The 18,647-nt window shown below is 34.8% G+C and overlaps 1 protein-coding gene across 1 annotated transcript; it reads right to left on the bottom strand.

The window, feature by feature from the left end:
* Positions 1-10,730: 10,730 nt before the first annotated feature.
* On the bottom strand, positions 10,731-12,386 carry LOC130623279 (uncharacterized). The gene has a single exon (XM_057438748.1). It carries the CDS (start codon positions 12,384-12,386, stop codon positions 10,731-10,733), a length of 1,656 nt encoding a protein of 551 aa, XP_057294731.1.
* Positions 12,387-18,647: the final 6,261 nt, after the last annotated feature.

Genomic DNA, 18,647 nt, shown 5'->3' with positions numbered 1-18,647 from the left:
CTTTTTTTGGGTTTTTTTTTCACTGATATTGTGTATCCTGCGAAAAGGAAGTTTAACTGGCTTTTTTGAAGTAACTTTGGAGGAACAAAACCTCTATGATTTAACCCTAAAACTTAGGTTGAGTATTTCATTGTGTCTTGCTGCAATGTTCAAAATTTTCTTTATCACGTTAGCCATGTTCGGCATACATGAATAGCTGATCTTTAGTGTGTTTCAATTAAAAATTTTGCTGAAGCCGTTGTTAAATGGGAAATGCTTCTTGAATAATTTCAAAAAGATACTTCCAATGTTGGTTTCGACAGGAACGTTATACGGTGGGTTAAACCAGATGATTTTTCGTGATCTGTTTCTAACGCGTTAAATGCCGGTTTCTTTGTTATATTAAAGCAGTTAGGTGAAACCACTTTCTAATCTAATGACTTTTCGTAATGAATTTTCGCCTTGTTGAATTCTTCCTCATTGCACGATAAGTGAGTAATTCTTTTGTTAACCATTTTCGGAAGTTCGGCGATGATACTACGAGGGTGGTTTGATTTAGAGTTTACTTGGTCGTGTCATTTGGTTTTCTGTAAAGGAAATATTCTGCACTTTCTAACTCCAACATGACATCCAAAAACTCTGTGATTCTTAAGTTGGTTTCGATAGTCTTTCGTTCTTAAACATGTTGGGTATATCTTTACGTGAGCGATCCATCATGGGTCCATTGGCCTCCTCCACAACACATAACCCGTCATCACGGTACAAGCCAATTTTTTCCTTATCAACAATAGATGACAGTTTGTTCAATAGGTATAAACCAACCAGTTCGCATACCTCAGCACCGTCATATGATCCCATTGTGACATCGAATAGGGGGTTTTCCCCCTTCTTTTTCCATACTTTGTTTTTATTATCGAACAATAGAGACTTCCTCGCTAGCATGATGGTGTCTGCTATTTTATCGGGTAATGTCGTAATGGTTCTTGCATATGCTATAGCTGCTTTCAGAAGGCGTTCGTCGATGGAAGGGTAGAATTCGGCAATATAAAACTTAATGAACTTTGCACTATGCTTATATGCGACTAAACCATTTGATAACAGATTGGGAGTTTCTCCATTGCTTGACGTTTGTGTTAGATACAATTTCAGCATTTATTTTCTCGAGGTAAGCTTTAGCCACTTTTTCAATTTCGGACTTAGCTGGGTTAATAAGTCGACACGGTAATTGGTCCTGAAAATTTCCTTTATGGTCTTTAAGAGTGATATAAGCAGGTTTGTTGGTGTAACACTCCAATTTTTTCTCCAAATTGATACTTTTTGCCAATTTTTTTGTTTCCCTATCGATCGAAGCTTTTGTAGCATTGTCGGTATTCTGATACGTCTTCGTTATGTTTTCTAACAATAACTTGTTGTATCTATCTTTCGAAAGCTCATAGATGTTGCTTGTTTTATCAGCGGAGACAGGGAGATCTTTGCAAGTCTTGATGTTGTTACTGTCTTCGTTCAATTTTAATAGGAATCGTTGGCGTTTGTATTTCTCCGAAAACTGATGTTGCGCATAAGGTTGTCCATATCGTGCTCGAAGCCGTGCAAAAGCTCGTGTTGCGGTGGAAGACGGGATGATTTGAATTCAAACGATTGCATTTCTTGTTCTTCCTGCTCAACGTTGTTTTTAAATCATAGAAGTGCGCTTTCCTTCTAAGTCTTTTTAAAAAACTTTCCACTTTGTCGGTTAAGGTGAATTTAAGGTGGGTTACCACACCAAGTCTTTCCGTCACCGGAAATATCAGAACGAAACCAAGCTTTCTAAGTTTTTATGGAAGCTCAATGACGAAAACCGTGCGTTTTGAATTAATTGGTCTGTTGCAATGCGCGCAAGTCAATACAAATCTGGAAATAAACGTTGTGACCTGTGTATATCTGCAAAAAGTTTGCATCCTACACTCTGACCCTAAAGAATTATTGAACAAAAGGAACGAACTGATTAATAAATGTCGGCACAGGAATAAAATCCTCATCAATAATGTGACAAATTACTAATGTTGTTTTACAATATAGAATAATTTCCCTTAGGGAATTATTAGTTGGAAAATAATTTTATTTTGAAAATCTGTTTTGTAAATGCTTTAAATGAAACCCAAAATATTCATACCTTTTTTTCTACAAATACACCATCATTTTTGAGTCGAACCCTACGCAACTGAGAGGGGTACCACTTAGCATGGGACGAGTTGTTGCCACAAAGCACAAAGTCTCCAGCAATCTCTGATCGGCAGTACCAATATACATCCCCTCCAAATTCATTATCCTTGTCATCGTCTCCATCTATATTTCCCATGTTATTGTCTCTCGGAGTAAAAGGAGAACATTATAAATTACAAATAAAATAGCAAAAAATAAAAAATTAAACTTACTTATTCAAACATACCGGCTTTCAAGTACATTCAGCTCTTTACCATATGTACATTTCTGTGATACATAATTTTTCTTCGTAAATCTCGGTTCAGCATAAAATGTATCAGTGAAAACTTTTCTGTACGAAACTCCTATCACTTCAACATTGTTGGTAGTTTCTGCTTCAAAACTTTTTCTTTTCTTCGAAGCTGAATTATTTGAAATAAATTTCTTTTCTGGCTTAAAAATAGTGACCTTGACGTAGCATAACTCTATCTTGTGGCACCATAGGTACATCGCTATCTTCCTGGCCAAAATGCATGATGTTTCGTTGACCTGACTCTTTCTTATCACCACGTTGTTTGTAGACTGTCGCATATTTGCTCAGAGTTATTCTTTTCCCATATCTGCCAAATTAAATATCACCAATTCCACCAAATTTTCTTTTTGTCAAAATTTTTTCCCCTAGGGTATACCTTATTTACCTTTTTTCACAGTTTTGCTGTAGTGTTTAAATTTAATGTGAACTTTAACTTAAGTAAAATTGATAAATATGTAAGCCATTAAAATTTTATACTCACTGCCATACTGATGCTTGTAAATCATCAACTTGGTTCCTAAACCTGCTAAGGCCAACTACCCTTTCGCTTCAAATATGCTAAAGACCACAGTATTATCCTTGCTATTTGGATGCAAATTGTTGCATTTGGTCAAAAATAAAACAAAATCAAATAAAAAATAAGTTAGCAAGGGGGTTTGATCATACTAGGTCTTGTCTTTGGAGAGTGACGACTCCACTTATTACCTGAGTTAAAAACAAAAAATAGCACAGTTGAACAGAAAATGGTCAAAGTTTACTTTAGGAAGATAGGGATGTCTAGTTTCTGCTGATGACCGTCCGCGGACCTCTTCGAGGTGACCCAGCTAGACATCCAGGGTACTTAGGTTCAGAAATATGGGTCGAAACCTACCTGCCCTTGGTTAAAGTTCTGTTCATCTTTTCAAATGTGTTGTGTCCTTTTTATTTTTTTATATATATATTTTTTAATTAATTCCCTGTAAAAAGGGAGAATTGTGCTTTTAGAGGCATTTTCTCTAGAGGAGTACAACCTCTAGCTTATTTCCAAAGACCTAACAGGTTGAGTTCATCATTGCGGTGGCTTGCCACCTCTTTGTAAATTATTTTCTTCTTTTTGAATGACGCATCGCCATGATCTCCCAATTTTAATGTGAACCTCGTTGTTTAGATCATCAATTCATTCCTAACAAATATATAATAGAGTTAAATTTTTGATAGCTCTTGATATTTAAGGCATTTATTATTGATGCATTTTAATGTTTTTACCTATCTTAATTATGTAACATTGTATGAAAAATTATTTCCATTTTAGAAGTGGTTTGTAAGAAGTGTTGATGTAGGCTCATATGAGCTGCCAATATATATTTTGCTTGTTTTTGTCATCTTTGACTGAAAGAGGAAAGGACTTGATTCCACTTTGTGTACACATTACAACACCATCTTTTTGCAATAACGCCCTGTTTTGCTTTTGAAGAAACGCTCACGTTAAGCATATTTAACTTTCTAAATAAAAAAGATACAAATATCTGGATGTGTTTTTATATACCTTGCCATTGTCCTCAGCTTTTGCTACAAAATTTCCATGTTTACCTTCATTGCTGCAAGTGATTTTTCATCAATTTCCATGAGACATGATGTTAGCTTGCTAGAGGAGTACAACCTCTAGCTTATTTCCAAAGACCTAACAGGTTGAGTTCATCATTGCGGTGGCTAGCCACCTCTTTGTAAATTATTTTCTTCTGTCGTTCTGTGAAAACCTTTTTAACAAATTTCCTGCTTAGATAATGGGGGATTGTTTTGTGCTACCACAAATTGTTTTAAGTTGGCCAAATAGCAAGAGCTGTTTCTTCTTCGTTTTGTTCTTTCAAACGCACAGATTGTATGTTTTACTGGTTTAGGATTTGATGTTAACATAATTGGCTAGAAATAATTAGATATTTATAGAGTTTTGTATTTTATAGTACTTCTTCATTTATTTTTGCCTCGGTTAAGCAAATAACAAATTTAAAGGAGTGGTCCTACGAAAAATCAAAAAAAAAATATTTCATCTTATTTTATCGGAAATGTTTTATTTATTATTATAAAAAACCTTTTTTTAAAAAAAAAGTTCTTTTTTTTCTCTTATTCGGCCGTTTTTTACAATCCTATTTAAATAGCTGTGACGTCATAGTTGGCGAATGATTTTTTGTGTGCTAAGACAATTTAGCAATATAATCACATATTATATATTATATATTTTTGTGTTTATTCTTCCGAGTAAGAGACATAGACACCACCCTCTTCAGGGAAAACTTGTCTTATTTTCCACACAACACACGACGGTATAACTCGGCGATTGCCTTTTTCCAAGTCGTTAGAAAACGAACCAAATGAATTGCTTGTAAGCAGCAAACCAAAAAAATTCTTTGTAGGCGTTTCTTGCAGAAATTTCTTTCTTGTCTGGTGTAAGCATATTAAAAGTTGCTTGAAATCCTAATTCTCAGTTATACATTTTATTCCTAAAAAAACAACGGATATTTGTACGATGCATATCATTATTATTTGATATTTTAACAATACTTTTTTATGTAGCTTAATCATATTTAAAAAATAATGTTTAAGCGCATATACCTTGGAATAGTTTGTCTGTTAATTCATCCACTTCCGTGCAACAAAGACAATCAATCTCCCTAGTTTCAGTCTTGCAGTTATCGCACTTGCACCATTCGTTTCTCCCAACATGAAAACTTTCCCAATGTTTTACTAAAAATATCGTTTCTCTCTGTTTTTAATGGTCTCGAATTAAAAGAATTAAAAAAAGTTGCAGCCCTGTGCCTGTAAAAAGCTCATCAAAGGTTTCCATCTCATTATCACCGTCCTCAACTTCTGAAATTGTTTTCTGCTTCAATAATATCATACTCTAATTCTTCTTCGCTGTGTCTGTGTTCATATATGTGATCTGAGTATCAAAGCTTCTCTCTTTCTCTCTCATTGAATAGCGGAGAATCCAAAGAACAAATAAAAAAAAATAAAAAATTTCGTGGGACCACCCCTTTAATTTAGTTGTATGTTCATTACAGTTTATTTAAATAAAATAAGTAATAAGATTATTTAAATAATTGTGGAAGTACTATGTTTATATAATTTATAGTGTTTTAATGTATCAACAATTTAGATATTAGAATTCGTTTTCGGTTTTATGTGAAAACCCTTTTTTTAACAATATCTAAGGGAGATTGTAATGGAAGAACTTTTTCAGTTTGTTTGTCCAAGGCGGTTTTATAATATGACATTCCTTTCCATAAAAACCTGCCCCTTAGGCACATACATACCCTAGGCCCGCCAGTCTGGAATTCGATGCTTCTATTTTCAGAATCAGCCAATTTTGTTTTGATAACATGAAGAACAGCATTGTCCATGTCTTGTGTATTTTTTTGACTGCTGCTAATGTTGGGCAGACATGACGGTGATAGAAAATATGTTGGACTTGATGAACCAAAGTAAACCATATCTTTTTCACATCTCGGCTATAACGTTACTCTACAGTTTTTGTTGAAGGATGTATATTATTAAGTAAAATGTTTTTTACAAGATGTGCATTTTGCATAGGTTTTGTTATTGATGTAAACTTTATTATTCAACGACCCCACATCATGCAGTGATATCACAATTTGAGCAAGCGCTAATCTTTTCACAGCTTTTACATCGCTTTCACTTTCCATCTTTAGTGTATTCATATTGGGGAAGTAGAATTGCTTGCGCACCAATCAATTGAACTTTAGGGTTTTTCAACCTTGAAATATAAAATGGAAACTTACTTTCACTCCGATTGATATTATCTTTTTTGAGAAAATCACGATAATATGTTCTGCAAAATTATGTAAAAGTTTATCGACAGGAAAATAAAAACTATCCAAGTGCAAAGATAAGTTCTGCATTTTTCATAAAAACCCTAATTGCAAAATGTTCCACGTATACATATTTTTATAATTACATATTATTTCCATTGTTTAAAAATAGCATAATTTTAAATCCGCTAATGGAAACCTGAATTCTGTTGTGTACTTTGAAGATGTGTACTCAATCATTTTCCCACAAACCTAATTCCACAACCACTCATTGCATTACTATTGTTGCATTTTATGGTGGAGAATTCCCTAAATTTGTTTCGCCAAACAGCTTCTTGGTATCTAACATTAAGGCAGTGGGTCTATTTTTTTATTATAAGGTGCAGGGTATCTGCGTTCATACGGTCTGCAAATATGCCAATTCTTGAGTCTCTAAGTTGTCGCATACCATTTTCTGCCATAAAAAGCCAAGCATTTTTTACGTTTGGTGTCTTTATTAATGCCAGTAGGTAGGAACATTGTTACCTGTTACGTTGATTTGGAGTCATAACCTAATGACCAATCCATGCGTTGTAGCTACCTTTTGTAAACGTTACAAAAAGGTGAACGTGTTAAGTTGCATTTGCATTCCCCGCTCAACACAACTAAGCAGTATCACCAGCAGGTACAAATGAGAATGCAACTTTCTCATCATACATTATGAAAATATTGCCTTCAATCAGTTGGATTTGTTCACTATGTTGCTTTCAAAGATGTTCACAAACCTCTTGTTTTTCAGAAGCAGTCACCATGTGAAAAGGGGAATGAAACTAGCGACTGCGAATAAGAGCTCCATAACCAGCTGTCATTAGACAAGAAATATTATTACAGCTAGCTGTTTTGTCACCTCATCATCATTACCCTTTCTACATCAATCATTGTAGTAAATAGAGTCTCTTGTCGCAAAGACTACAACTTAAGGGCTGCAATCAACAACTGTAGAAATTTAGACAACGGCCATTATACCACCGTCGCATATAATCAAGTGCATGGTAAGTCCTTATCTCGCCACACTGGTGTTTCATCCATTGCATAGATTTGGGAAGGCTTAAAATTGCATCTCATTTGTATTCTTCTAGTATAGATCACATATGAGACAAGCCGATTGATTAATTGCTGTGGATCTTTTTGGCCAATAGATGTAAGTCCATGTCTGCGCAACTTTTTTTAACCAGTCGCGGCTTGCAATAAATGACACAGGTTTTTTAGAATTAGGAAGCTCATCATAGATAGTTTATGATTTCTTCATAATTGTTTGCATCGTTTTTGCTAAACAAATTTAAAATTTATACAAGATCGTAAACGTGCGCATATTCTGTCACGTTACAAACAAATTTGTACACATTTTCTTAAATAATATTAAACACTCCCAGCCACACAAAAGGTGGTTGTTAGTTGAAAAATTTCCTTTTCAAATCCCCGATAACTGCTGCTTCTGTTCTTCTTTTATTATTTACATTGTTCTCGTAATTTACATTGCCTTTATCCGCTCCACACAGCCATTTAAGACGGGAAATTTAGTCTGCGCCTGCGCGATTCTTGTGCGTTATATTTCGAACAAATCCAATATGTCGCCAAAACGGAAGCCAATAAGAATTTTTAGCCAATTACATTTAACGATTTTATGTCTAATCGTACTCATGTTTTGTCAAGACTTGGTCACACTGCTTTAAATTTATTGAACTGCGTTATTTTGGCTGTGAGCTTTTCAGAACGAAGGTGAATTTTGGCGACTTGGTAAAGGTCTCACGAGATGGTAGGTCTAAAGATTTAAAATTTGCTGGTATTTAAAGGTTTTTGGCTACTACTGAAGTTGCTTGTGGATGTATATATGATAGACCATCACTCAGGTAGCTGCTTAAAAATTATATTCTCTGTATAGTATAGATAAATATAAAGATACTAGTCGATAAGGCCCGTGGAGTAATCCACTTAGGCAGAAGGACAGTGGAAAATAGGTTGTTTTAGATTTTTTGCTGACGTCAGCAGTGCAAATACAAAATAAATAAATCGAGAAACTTGTTTTCATGTTGCCTCCATTGTGTAGAGCTTGAAGCGCTGATCAAGAAAATGTATATGATAATGCGCTCTTAATAAAGGGTTATTAAGATATATGGGTTTAAAAATTTAGCTGACGTCAGCAACGTCCCCATAAAATACAAATTTTTTTTTAGAAATTTTTATATTTGTTGCCGTTATCATATACCTTATCGGTAAAAAAAAAGTCGGTGTAAAAAAAAGTCGGCAAAAAATTTAGTCGGCAAAAAAAGTTAGTCGCTTAGCAAAAATTAGTCACTTTTTACCGGTTAATTTTTTTAATATTGGTCACTTATTGCCGACTTTTTTGACACCGCTGAATTAAAAGAGAACAAAGATTTTACAACAATCTAATCTATTTCAATAACATCTTTATTAATGATTTTATCAAGAATATTTTGGACATCTCCCGGCTCCTTCGCATTATCTTCTTCTTCATTTTCATCATTTTTCTCTTTTTCAACACTCCCTTCTGCCTTATCATTGTTAATAACAATATCAATTTCGTCGTCGTCATCACTTCCGTCGTTTTTTTTGTCTTCCTTCTCGCCAGTGTAATCATAGTCGTATAGGTTGTTGATAAAGTCTTTCATTAGAAAAAAAATTCTGTCTTCTTTCACCGTAAAAGTAAGTAGAAGCGGTACTCCAAGTCCTCCTGCAGGAATCGGGGACACTTTGTAGTTGGTGGAGAGCAATTGACCAGAAATACTTCCACCTTCTTTGATGAAATAAAAACAGTGGCGTGAAATTTCCCTTGGAATGTGCCCAACAGTCATCCAGTTGTCAAAGAAATTATTCTTCATTTTAATGGCACATGCAGAAGGATCACATTCTTTGGACGATTTGTTAGTCTCAATTTGTACTTGGACTTTTTGACCTGCTTCAGCATTTTTCCACGTTGTGTTCTTGTAAACACGATAACCTCTGGCTGCAATCTTTCTGTCGAATGAAGGCATATTTCTACGAACATGAATCAACGAACTTGCCTAGTGAAAAAAATGAGTGCAAAAAAAACACGTTCGAACATTCGAATGCTTTCGAAATCTATCGTGACATAATAAGTTATGTGTGAAAATCAGTGTGTTATTCCCTCTCGCTTTCCCCATCGTACATTGAACAATCAAATTGGTTTAGTTTAAGTTTGTTAGAGCGAACATGTTGTTGTAGTTTGCTCTGGTTATTTACCAATATATAAGTGTTGATATTGGCAATTTGTGTTTCGTTCTTAAAAAACTAACTGAATAATGAGATCATCAGTTGATTTCTACCGTCATTGGAGTTTTCGGCCCCGTCCTAGCACGGACTAATCAATAACTCCTCGTGATAGTGGGCCATACCTTTGTTTAGATATTCTCATCAGTTAGTAAGAACAATTTTCTTTTTTTAACTTACCGTTCTCATTGTCGTGCAACTGAAACAAATTCAAAGGATCGTTTTGATTCATGATGCGTATGTATATCTTGCGTATGTATGTCTTGCTACAACAGCTACTCGAGTGAAAAGAGGTCGATTTTAAGACATGTGCAGCCATATATAGTTGAAGGGCCGTTTAAATGGGCCGTTGTCGACTGTTGTTCGTCTTTTTCAAAAAAGCGCAATGTGAGTATTAGTTGTTGCCATAGCGATATGTGTTATGATTAATTTAAGAGACCGGTTGCAACTTTGTACTCAGGTCTCTTTTATAAGTAAAACACAAGTTAGGCTAATTTCAGAGTTGGACACGGCTAAAGGTGTCTATGCGTTACGTTTTGTTGAAAATTTGTGTCAACAGGCCGTTCTACAGTATATTTTTTGTTTGATATTTTAAGGCACAATGGTGGTACATAATGTTGCTATGATAATATGAATTTTAGTTGGTTTGAAAAACAGTTTAGGTGTCAAGTGTCGTTTAGAAGTTGATTTGAGCACTATGTCTCTATGTTGTTGGATGGCTGTGGTAACAGACCGTTATTAAATGTCGTTCGATTCGACCAATTGTAAATATTTTTTTCATATCATGAGTACAATGGGTTGCTATGATGATATGGATTTCTCCTCTTCTTGAGAGAGTTGGTATATTGTGCTCATGTCACGATGTTGTTGTATTTTGTGTTTGAGAATAAACGGTACCTTTGTTCGTTACACTTCTTCATTAAATGACGGAACAAGTTAGTTCCCAGTGTCTTTTCATTGAAGGTATTCTGATGTTGTGTTTTATAACGGCGCATATCCAGTTTCCCTGTTATAACAGAGTGGGTAATGGGGGAAAAGAGTTGCTGTTATATAAAGAAAGTTACGCTTATAAAAAATCACAGTTTATATCAATGATGGTATTTCCTTCGTACTTCTAAAAAAGCGCATATTCTAATTACAAGCATGATTCAGCCGCCAGAGATTTAGTCACCAGTCCCCAATTTCGTCCGGACAAGGTGGTCCTGGATGTTTTTGTGTCTTGTGAATGCAATAAATGGTTTGTTTGGAAAAACTTTATGCAGTTCTCTGTCATTTATAATAATTGACCAATGTTTCCTGAAAATATTTTTTACAGGAATAAACGCTCTATGATAAGGGATGATAAAGGGCAAAACGTCATTGTTATGGACGCTGCTGCTTATTCCGTCGATTTTGCTCCGTTTCTTTTTGTTATTAATTTTTCTCCCGTTGGCGCTGTCGTTGTTTTTATTGTCTTTGAGTTTCTTTACGTTATTGTTAAGTACGTCCTCCTGGTTCATATTTAAAACTTGTTTAAACGTTGAGTTGACCATGCGGAACTTATAGCCCCTCAATAGTAGGTTGTTTTTAAGTTGATCCAACTCTTTTTGAAGTAGTATATTATCTTTCGTTATCATACGATAGCGCAGGGCTTGTGAGTAAACAATACTCTGTTTCGTGTGATATGGATGGTAGGAGTTGTAGTGCAATAACGTTCGTGTGTCAGTAGGTTTGATGTATAGCTTTGTTTTGAGGTCTCCCGTTGCTGGATCGAGATAGACAGTGGTATCCAGAAAATCTATTTCCTCGATGGAATATTTATACGTAAACTTTATTGTTGGGTGTACTGAATTGAGGTACGTAAAGAACTCCTTGAGTTTGTTTTCTCCATGCTCCCATATGAAAAAAATGTCATCTAAGAAGCGGAGGTAAATTGTAAGAAGGCCTGGAAACCTTTTAAATATGTGTGTTTCTTCGAACAGGCCGAGAAAAAGAGATGCATATGGTGGTGCAACCTTCGTTCCCATAGCAGTTCCTATTAGTTGTAGAAAAATTTCGTCAAGGAACTGAAAATAGTTGTTTTCCAAAATAAAGGAGAACAGTACGCGTGTAACTTGTTCGTTTGGTGTAAAGTTTGGTAGGTGATGCTGAAAGATATTCATGAAGTGTATACACGCGTCCACACCTTCTTTGTGTGGTATGTTGGTATAAAGCGACGTAACGTCTGCCGACACTAAAATAGCATTTTTCTTTATTTTTGGTAGGTTATTTATGCGTGTGATAAAGTGTTTCGTATCCTTTATATAGGATTTCAGCTTAGGCAGGAGTGGTTGTAAACAAAGATTTAAAAATTCTGATATATTTTCCGTAGGTGAATTCACAGCTGATACAATTGGTCTACCAGGGTTGCCATCCTTGTGAATTTTAGGTAATATATAAAAAAGTGGCATTCGGATGGGGCTGGTAGGTGTTATGAATTTCGCTGTGTTTTTATCTATTTTGTGATGATAGAGTAAAGTTTCAATAAAGCTGTGTATGTTTGTAATAAGATCCTTTGTCGGATCAGTCAAGATCTTTGAATAGTACGTTTTATTGTCAAGGTGCTTGCGTACTTTGTCAACGTAATCATATTTGTTCATGATGACGATTGAGCCACCTTTATCGGCTTTTTTAATTACTATGTCTTTGTTTTTTGAAAGGTTTTTTAGACTTTTGAATTCTTCGGGAGTGCAGTTGTATTTATCTTTCAGGAGGGGGGAATCGTCAATGAACGTTTCAATATCAGCATGGATGGAGTTGATAAATTTTAGGAGTGTTGTGTTTTTAGGGTTAGGTGCCATCCAGTCAGACCGACGGTGAAGACCTGCTTCAGGTCGCGGGTTCTGATAAAAATAATATTTTGTGTACATGCGATTTCGTAATTTATTGAGCGCTAACGTAAGGTGTTTGCGGGAGTTAACATATGTAGGTGTTGGAACAAATTTGAGCCCTTTATTTAGAATAGAGTGGTCATGGTTTGTTAAAGTAATATTTGAGAGATTGACAACAAAGTTATTTGTTTGTTTATGTTTTATTTTCTTATAAAATTGTTGTTTAACAGAGTTTTTTTTCTTTGAAGAAGGAATCTGGATCTCAAAGTGTTCGGTGTTATACTTTATACATGAAATGTGACCCGTTGTATTTGACGGGCACTTAATTATCGGTATTTTTCTCGATTCCAGTTTGACAAGTTTTTTGAAGGGTACTGTCCTTGTTTTTGTGGTTGTTGGAATCTTGGTGTTTGTTGTAATCGTTGTTGCTGTTGTTGATGAAATCGAGGTGTTTGTTGTTGTCGAAAACGTGGTTGTTTGCGATGTATGTGTTCGTTATTTGTTTTAAAGTGGTCATGGGAGCGTTTTCTATTTTCTCGAGTTGCCACGTTTTGATTGTGTTCCTGAATTAAGGTTTTATTCAGGGTAGTTAATTCTCCCTCTGGGAGTTCCTGTTTGAGTTTGTCACGCTCGTTTTGATAAATGTTGATTTCCTGTTGGTGGTGTTCCAACAGTATTTGCAGGAGTGTTTCACTGCAGGAATGTATAGTGGTATTCCATTTGTCTTTAAGCTCTTCCGGCAAGTTCACGGTAGAGCGTATATTCACTTTGAGCCCAGATGGCATTGTTTTATTGGTGACGTGTGCCTCTAGCAGCTGAAGTTGTCGCAAATGATCCAATTGTTTGTTTGTGGATTTGATGTACTTTTCTCGTGCTTCACGGTTGGTTGTTGGTGAAACCTTTGAAATCGACATTGAAATGAAACGTTTGATCTCATCTCCACCTTTAGGTTTTGTCGTCGAATTACCAAGGTTGTCGCCAGGTCCAATATTATTTATTATTGGTGGCTTTACAGGTTCCATTTTTTTGGTTGCCATTGTTGTCGAGGTTGTTGTTTTAGTTGATGTAGATGGTGTGTTTAGAGGAGGCGCCTTTAGTACTTCATTTTGAGACGGGAAGTCCGTTATATCCATATCCTCCAATTCGAAGTCCATTATTGCATCGAGGGATTTTGGTGTGTTTTTTCGCTGTTGTTTTCTACCACTGACAAACAGTCTTTTTGTTTTCCCTACGATGCCTGGTGATTTGGTGTGCTTTTGTTCTGAAACCATGAAGCAAAAATTTAAGTTAGTTAGATTTATTACAGTCCAGGTTATGCAGTTGAGCATTTATTATTTTTTGATTTTTTGACGCAAATTTGTGAATAGCACTGGCACAAAGGTGTCAATTAGCACAATTGTGCTAAGATTGTGTTTTATCGAGAGATTTAATCTAATACTCTAATACGATTTGATCTAATACTCACATTGCGCTTTTTTGAAAAAGACGAACAACAGTCGACAACGGCCCGTTTAAACGGCCCTTCAACTATATATGGCTGCACATGTCTTAAAATCGACCTCTTTTCACTCGAGTAGCTGTCGTAGCAAGACATACATACGCAAGATATACATACGCATCATGAATCAAAGCGATCCTTTGAATTTGTTTCAGTTACACGACAATGAGAACGGTAAGTTAAAAAAAGAAAATTGTTCTTACTAACTGATGAGAATACCTAAACAAAGGTATGGCCCACTATCACGAGGAGTTATTGATTAGTCCGTGCTAGGACGGGGCCGAAAACTCCAATGACGGTAGAAATCAACTGATGATCTCATTATTCAGTTAGTTTTTTAAAAAGAACGAAACACAAATTGCCAATATCAACACTTATATATTGGTAGATAACCAGAGCAAACTACAACAACATGTTCGCTCAAACAAACTTAAACTAAACCAATTTGATTGTTCAATGTACGATGGGGAAAGCAAGAGGGAATAACACACTGATTTTCACACATAACACACTGATTATCTCATTACTCAGTTAGTATTTTTTAAAAGAACGAAACACAAACTGCCAATATCAACACTTATATATTGGTAGATAACCAGAGCAAACTACAACAACGTGTTCGCTCGAACAAACTAAAACTAAACCAATTTGATCGTTCAATGTACGATGGGGAAAGCGAGAGGGAATAACACACTGATTTTCACACACATGTTGCCTCCATTGTGTAGAGCTTGAAGCGCTGATCAAGAAAATGTATATGATAATGCGCTCTTAATAAAGGGTTAATAAGATATATGGGTTTAAAAATTTAGCTGACGTCAGCAACGTCCCCATAAAATACAAATTTTTTTTTAGAAATTTTTATATTTGTTGCCGTTATCATATACCTTATCGGTAAAAAAAAAGTCGGTGTAAAAAAAAGTCGGCAAAAAATTTAGTCGGCAAAAAAAGTTAGTCACTTAGCAAAAATTAGTCACTTTTTACCGGTTAATTTTTTTAATATTGGTCACTTATTGCCGACTTTTTTGACACCGCTGAATTAAAAGAGAACAAAGATTTTACAACAATCTAATCTATTTCAATAACATCTTTATTAATGATTTTATCAAGAATATTTTGGACATCTCCCGGCTCCTTCGCATTATCTTCTTCTTCATTTTCATCATTTTTCTCTTTTTCAACACTCCCTTCTGCCTTATCATTGTTAATAACAATATCAATTTCGTCGTCGTCATCACTTCCGTCGTTTTTTTTGTCTTCCTTCTCGCCAGTGTAATCATAGTCGTATAGGTTGTTGATAAAGTCTTTCATTAGAAAAAAAATTCTGTCTTCTTTCACCGTAAAAGTAAGTAGAAGCGGTACTCCAAGTCCTCCTGCAGGAATCGGGGACACTTTGTAGTTGGTGGAGAGCAATTGACCAGAAATACTTCCACCTTCTTTGATGAAATAAAAACAGTGGCGTGAAATTTCCCTTGGAATGTGCCCAACAGTCATCCAGTTGTCAAAGAAATTATTCTTCATTTTAATGGCACATGCAGAAGGATCACATTCTTTGGACGATTTGTTAGTCTCAATTTGTACTTGGACTTTTTGACCTGCTTCAGCATTTTTCCACGTTGTGTTCTTGTAAACACGATAACCTCTGGCTGCAATCTTTCTGTCGAATGAAGGCATATTTCTACGAACATGAATCAACGAACTTGCCTAGTGAAAAAAATGAGTGCAAAAAAAACACGTTCGAACATTCGAATGCTTTCGAAATCTATCGTGACATAATAAGTTGCTCTCCACCTTTGTTGTTACGTTATAAAAACAAAAGACGATCGATTTCAATCAAGGAGCGAAGGAGGGACTTAAATCAAATTATGTAACTTTTCTGTTTCATCACTTTATCAATCAAAACATTGATAAAAAAGAATAGCAACAATGGCTAAAGTACGAGATTTGAGAGATTTTTATAAATCTTCATCGAGAAGCTGTAATGGGAAATCTCCTGAGAAAGTACCAACGTTTTTAAATTCTGCATCTGGCACTGTTAATGGAGCAGAAATCAACGCGATTAATAAAGAGATGAAAGCGTTTGTTCAACCAAAAACCAAAAAGAAATACTCATCAGTTCCAAGCAACATAAAGAATGAAGTTGAAGAATACGCTCTTTTAAATGGCACCAAATCAGCACTGGAGAAATTCAAGAAAAAGTATCCAAAATATACTTTCTTCCGAACGTCAGTGAATAATTGGAAAAAAAAGATTCAGAAGAACAAAAATCACTCTGTTTCATCTACTGTACACGAGAAGAAAGGTAGGCCAAACCTCTTACCAGACGAACTTATGCTTAAAGTGAGAGATGTGATAACTGGAGTACGTCTGGCTGGAGGTGCTTTTTCAAGAAAAATGGTCATAGCAATTGGTAATGGAGTCGTCAAGGCAAACTGTCCATCAAAACTTAATGGCATGGTCTAAACGAAAAGGAACGACCGGCAAAATCGAGTCAAGTGAACAATTTTTACTTGAAGAAAAGCTCACATTTCAACGACAAATTTCCGCTGTTGTCAGCGACGATGATATTCCTAAGGATCTTATATTAAATTTAGACCAAACTCCTTTATCTTATGTGTCTCCTGGAAAATACACTTTCAATCCAAAAGGAGCAAAAACTGTTCCAATTAAAGGCATCGATGATAAGAGACAAATAACAGCTACTTTTGTTATCAGCATGACTGGTAAGTTTCTCCCGATTCAACTTATCTATGAAGGCAAAACAAAAAAATGCCTCCCAAAGTTTGATTTTCCAACTGGCTTTAATGTTACATTTTCCAGCAATCATTGCTCAAATACTGAAAAATCAATGGAGCTATTTGAAGATATTATTTTTCCGCACCTGGATAAAGTCAAAGTAAATCTGAATTATCCAAAGGAGCAACTATCGTTAATAATCATGGATACATTTAAGGGGCAGGATAACGAAGCTGTTCTTCAACTTTGCCGAAAGAATTCTTGCAGAGTTATAATAGTGCCCCACAACCTAACAAATAAGTTTCAACCACTGGATATAACCTTGAACAAGCCAGCAAAATCGTTCATTTCCAATTGTTACAATGAATGGTTTTCTCATCAAGTTTCCCAGCAGTTGGAGAAAGGCATAAGACCTGCAGATATTAAAGTGTCGTTTAATCTAATCGAATTAAAGGTGATGCATGCTAAATGGATTTCAAAACTTTATGAATTCTTATGTGCTCAAGATAAAATGATATTAAATGGCTTCAAAGCTGCTGGTATAACAGAAGCAGTGGAATCTGCTAATGCTGTCTTGGAAAGAATTGAAAACCCTTTTCGTTGTTAAAATATTTACTTATTTTTCTCTGCTATTTGTATGAACAGTTTGTTGTTGTTGATTATGTTGTTTTTGATGTTTATATTACAAAGATACCATTGTTAGCATTAAATTAAACAGTAGGAATTCAAAAGAACTTCTTTAATTTTCTTTCTCCTTTACCAGGTTTGGTTTTACAGGATCATTATACACTAACTCTGTGAAAAAGCTCTCCACCAAATATGGTCATAAATAATTGAACCAATCATTAACCGAGAAATTATTTGCTTTTATCATCTCACGTGGATTTAAGAAAAAGCTATTGGTTCAATTGGTTCAAACTTAGTGTATACAAAGACATAATATACCGGAGCTCCGCTATTTGGTGTATACTCCGTATAATATTGCAGATGAGGCTTCATAAAACGACAAAGTCTAAATTTGATTAGAATCCCTAGAATCACTTTGGAAAGTCAAAAAACTAAAAAATTGGAGGTTCAAAAGTAATTCAAAAAATCGGCAAAAGTCGGTAAAAATTTTCGGTCGGCAAAAAAAAATGTCGTTAAAAAAATTGTTCGGTAAAAAAGTTAGTCACCTAGCCAAAATTTGGTCACTTTTTGCCGACTTTTTTTTTACCGATAAGGTAGAGCTTGTTGAAACGGTGATCAAGAAAAGGTATAGGATTATGTACTTTTGACAAACGGTTGCAGAGATATTGGGGTTTAAAGTTTTTTTGATGACGTCATCAACCCGTTTTTCATGCTAACTGTAAAAAACAACACATTAGTCAAGGTAACAATTTAGATGGAACAAAAAAAACTTGACATTAGATAAGTAACAATATTTTAACATATATCTACAATTACAATAAATTTTGTCAAAAATGATTGAGGATTTTCTGTTTTACAGTTAATGTTTAACTGGCAAAATATAAAGGATTAATCTTCTTAAATCTTATTTTGTTGAATTTGAAACTTCTGGTGCTGCTCCGTGTATTCTTCATTGAACGGCTTGGGCGTTAAATAAATTTTAAAGATTTTCTAGTGGGCATTGCTTAAGAAGGGGCGTTAATAAGAGAGCGCATTTATTTATTTTTATAAAATGTTATTTACATTCTCTCAATTTTTCCTATTTATAATAATTTTAACAAAATAGGAAAAAATCCATAACAAATGAGATTGTTTTTTTTTTAAATGAAGAAAATACAGTTATAGCTCTGCTTTTTAGTTATATGACTCGAAAAGACTAATAGATAAAGCTGTGTTTCTGTCCACAAAGAAACAAAAGAGCATAATTTTAGAGGCCCACAAAATCTGTTAACGGTTTTTTAAAATAACTGTTGTCCTATAAAAAAATTATAATTTCTATTAACTACAAATATTAAATATAAAAACTGATTAAATAAATAAATAATTAAATA

This window comes from Hydractinia symbiolongicarpus, chromosome 13 (assembly GCF_029227915.1).
Source record: "Hydractinia symbiolongicarpus strain clone_291-10 chromosome 13, HSymV2.1, whole genome shotgun sequence".
NCBI classification, from domain to species: domain Eukaryota; kingdom Metazoa; phylum Cnidaria; class Hydrozoa; order Anthoathecata; family Hydractiniidae; genus Hydractinia; species Hydractinia symbiolongicarpus.
Note: the sequence above shows the minus strand (reverse complement) of the source record. Positions and strands in the feature narration are given on the sequence as shown.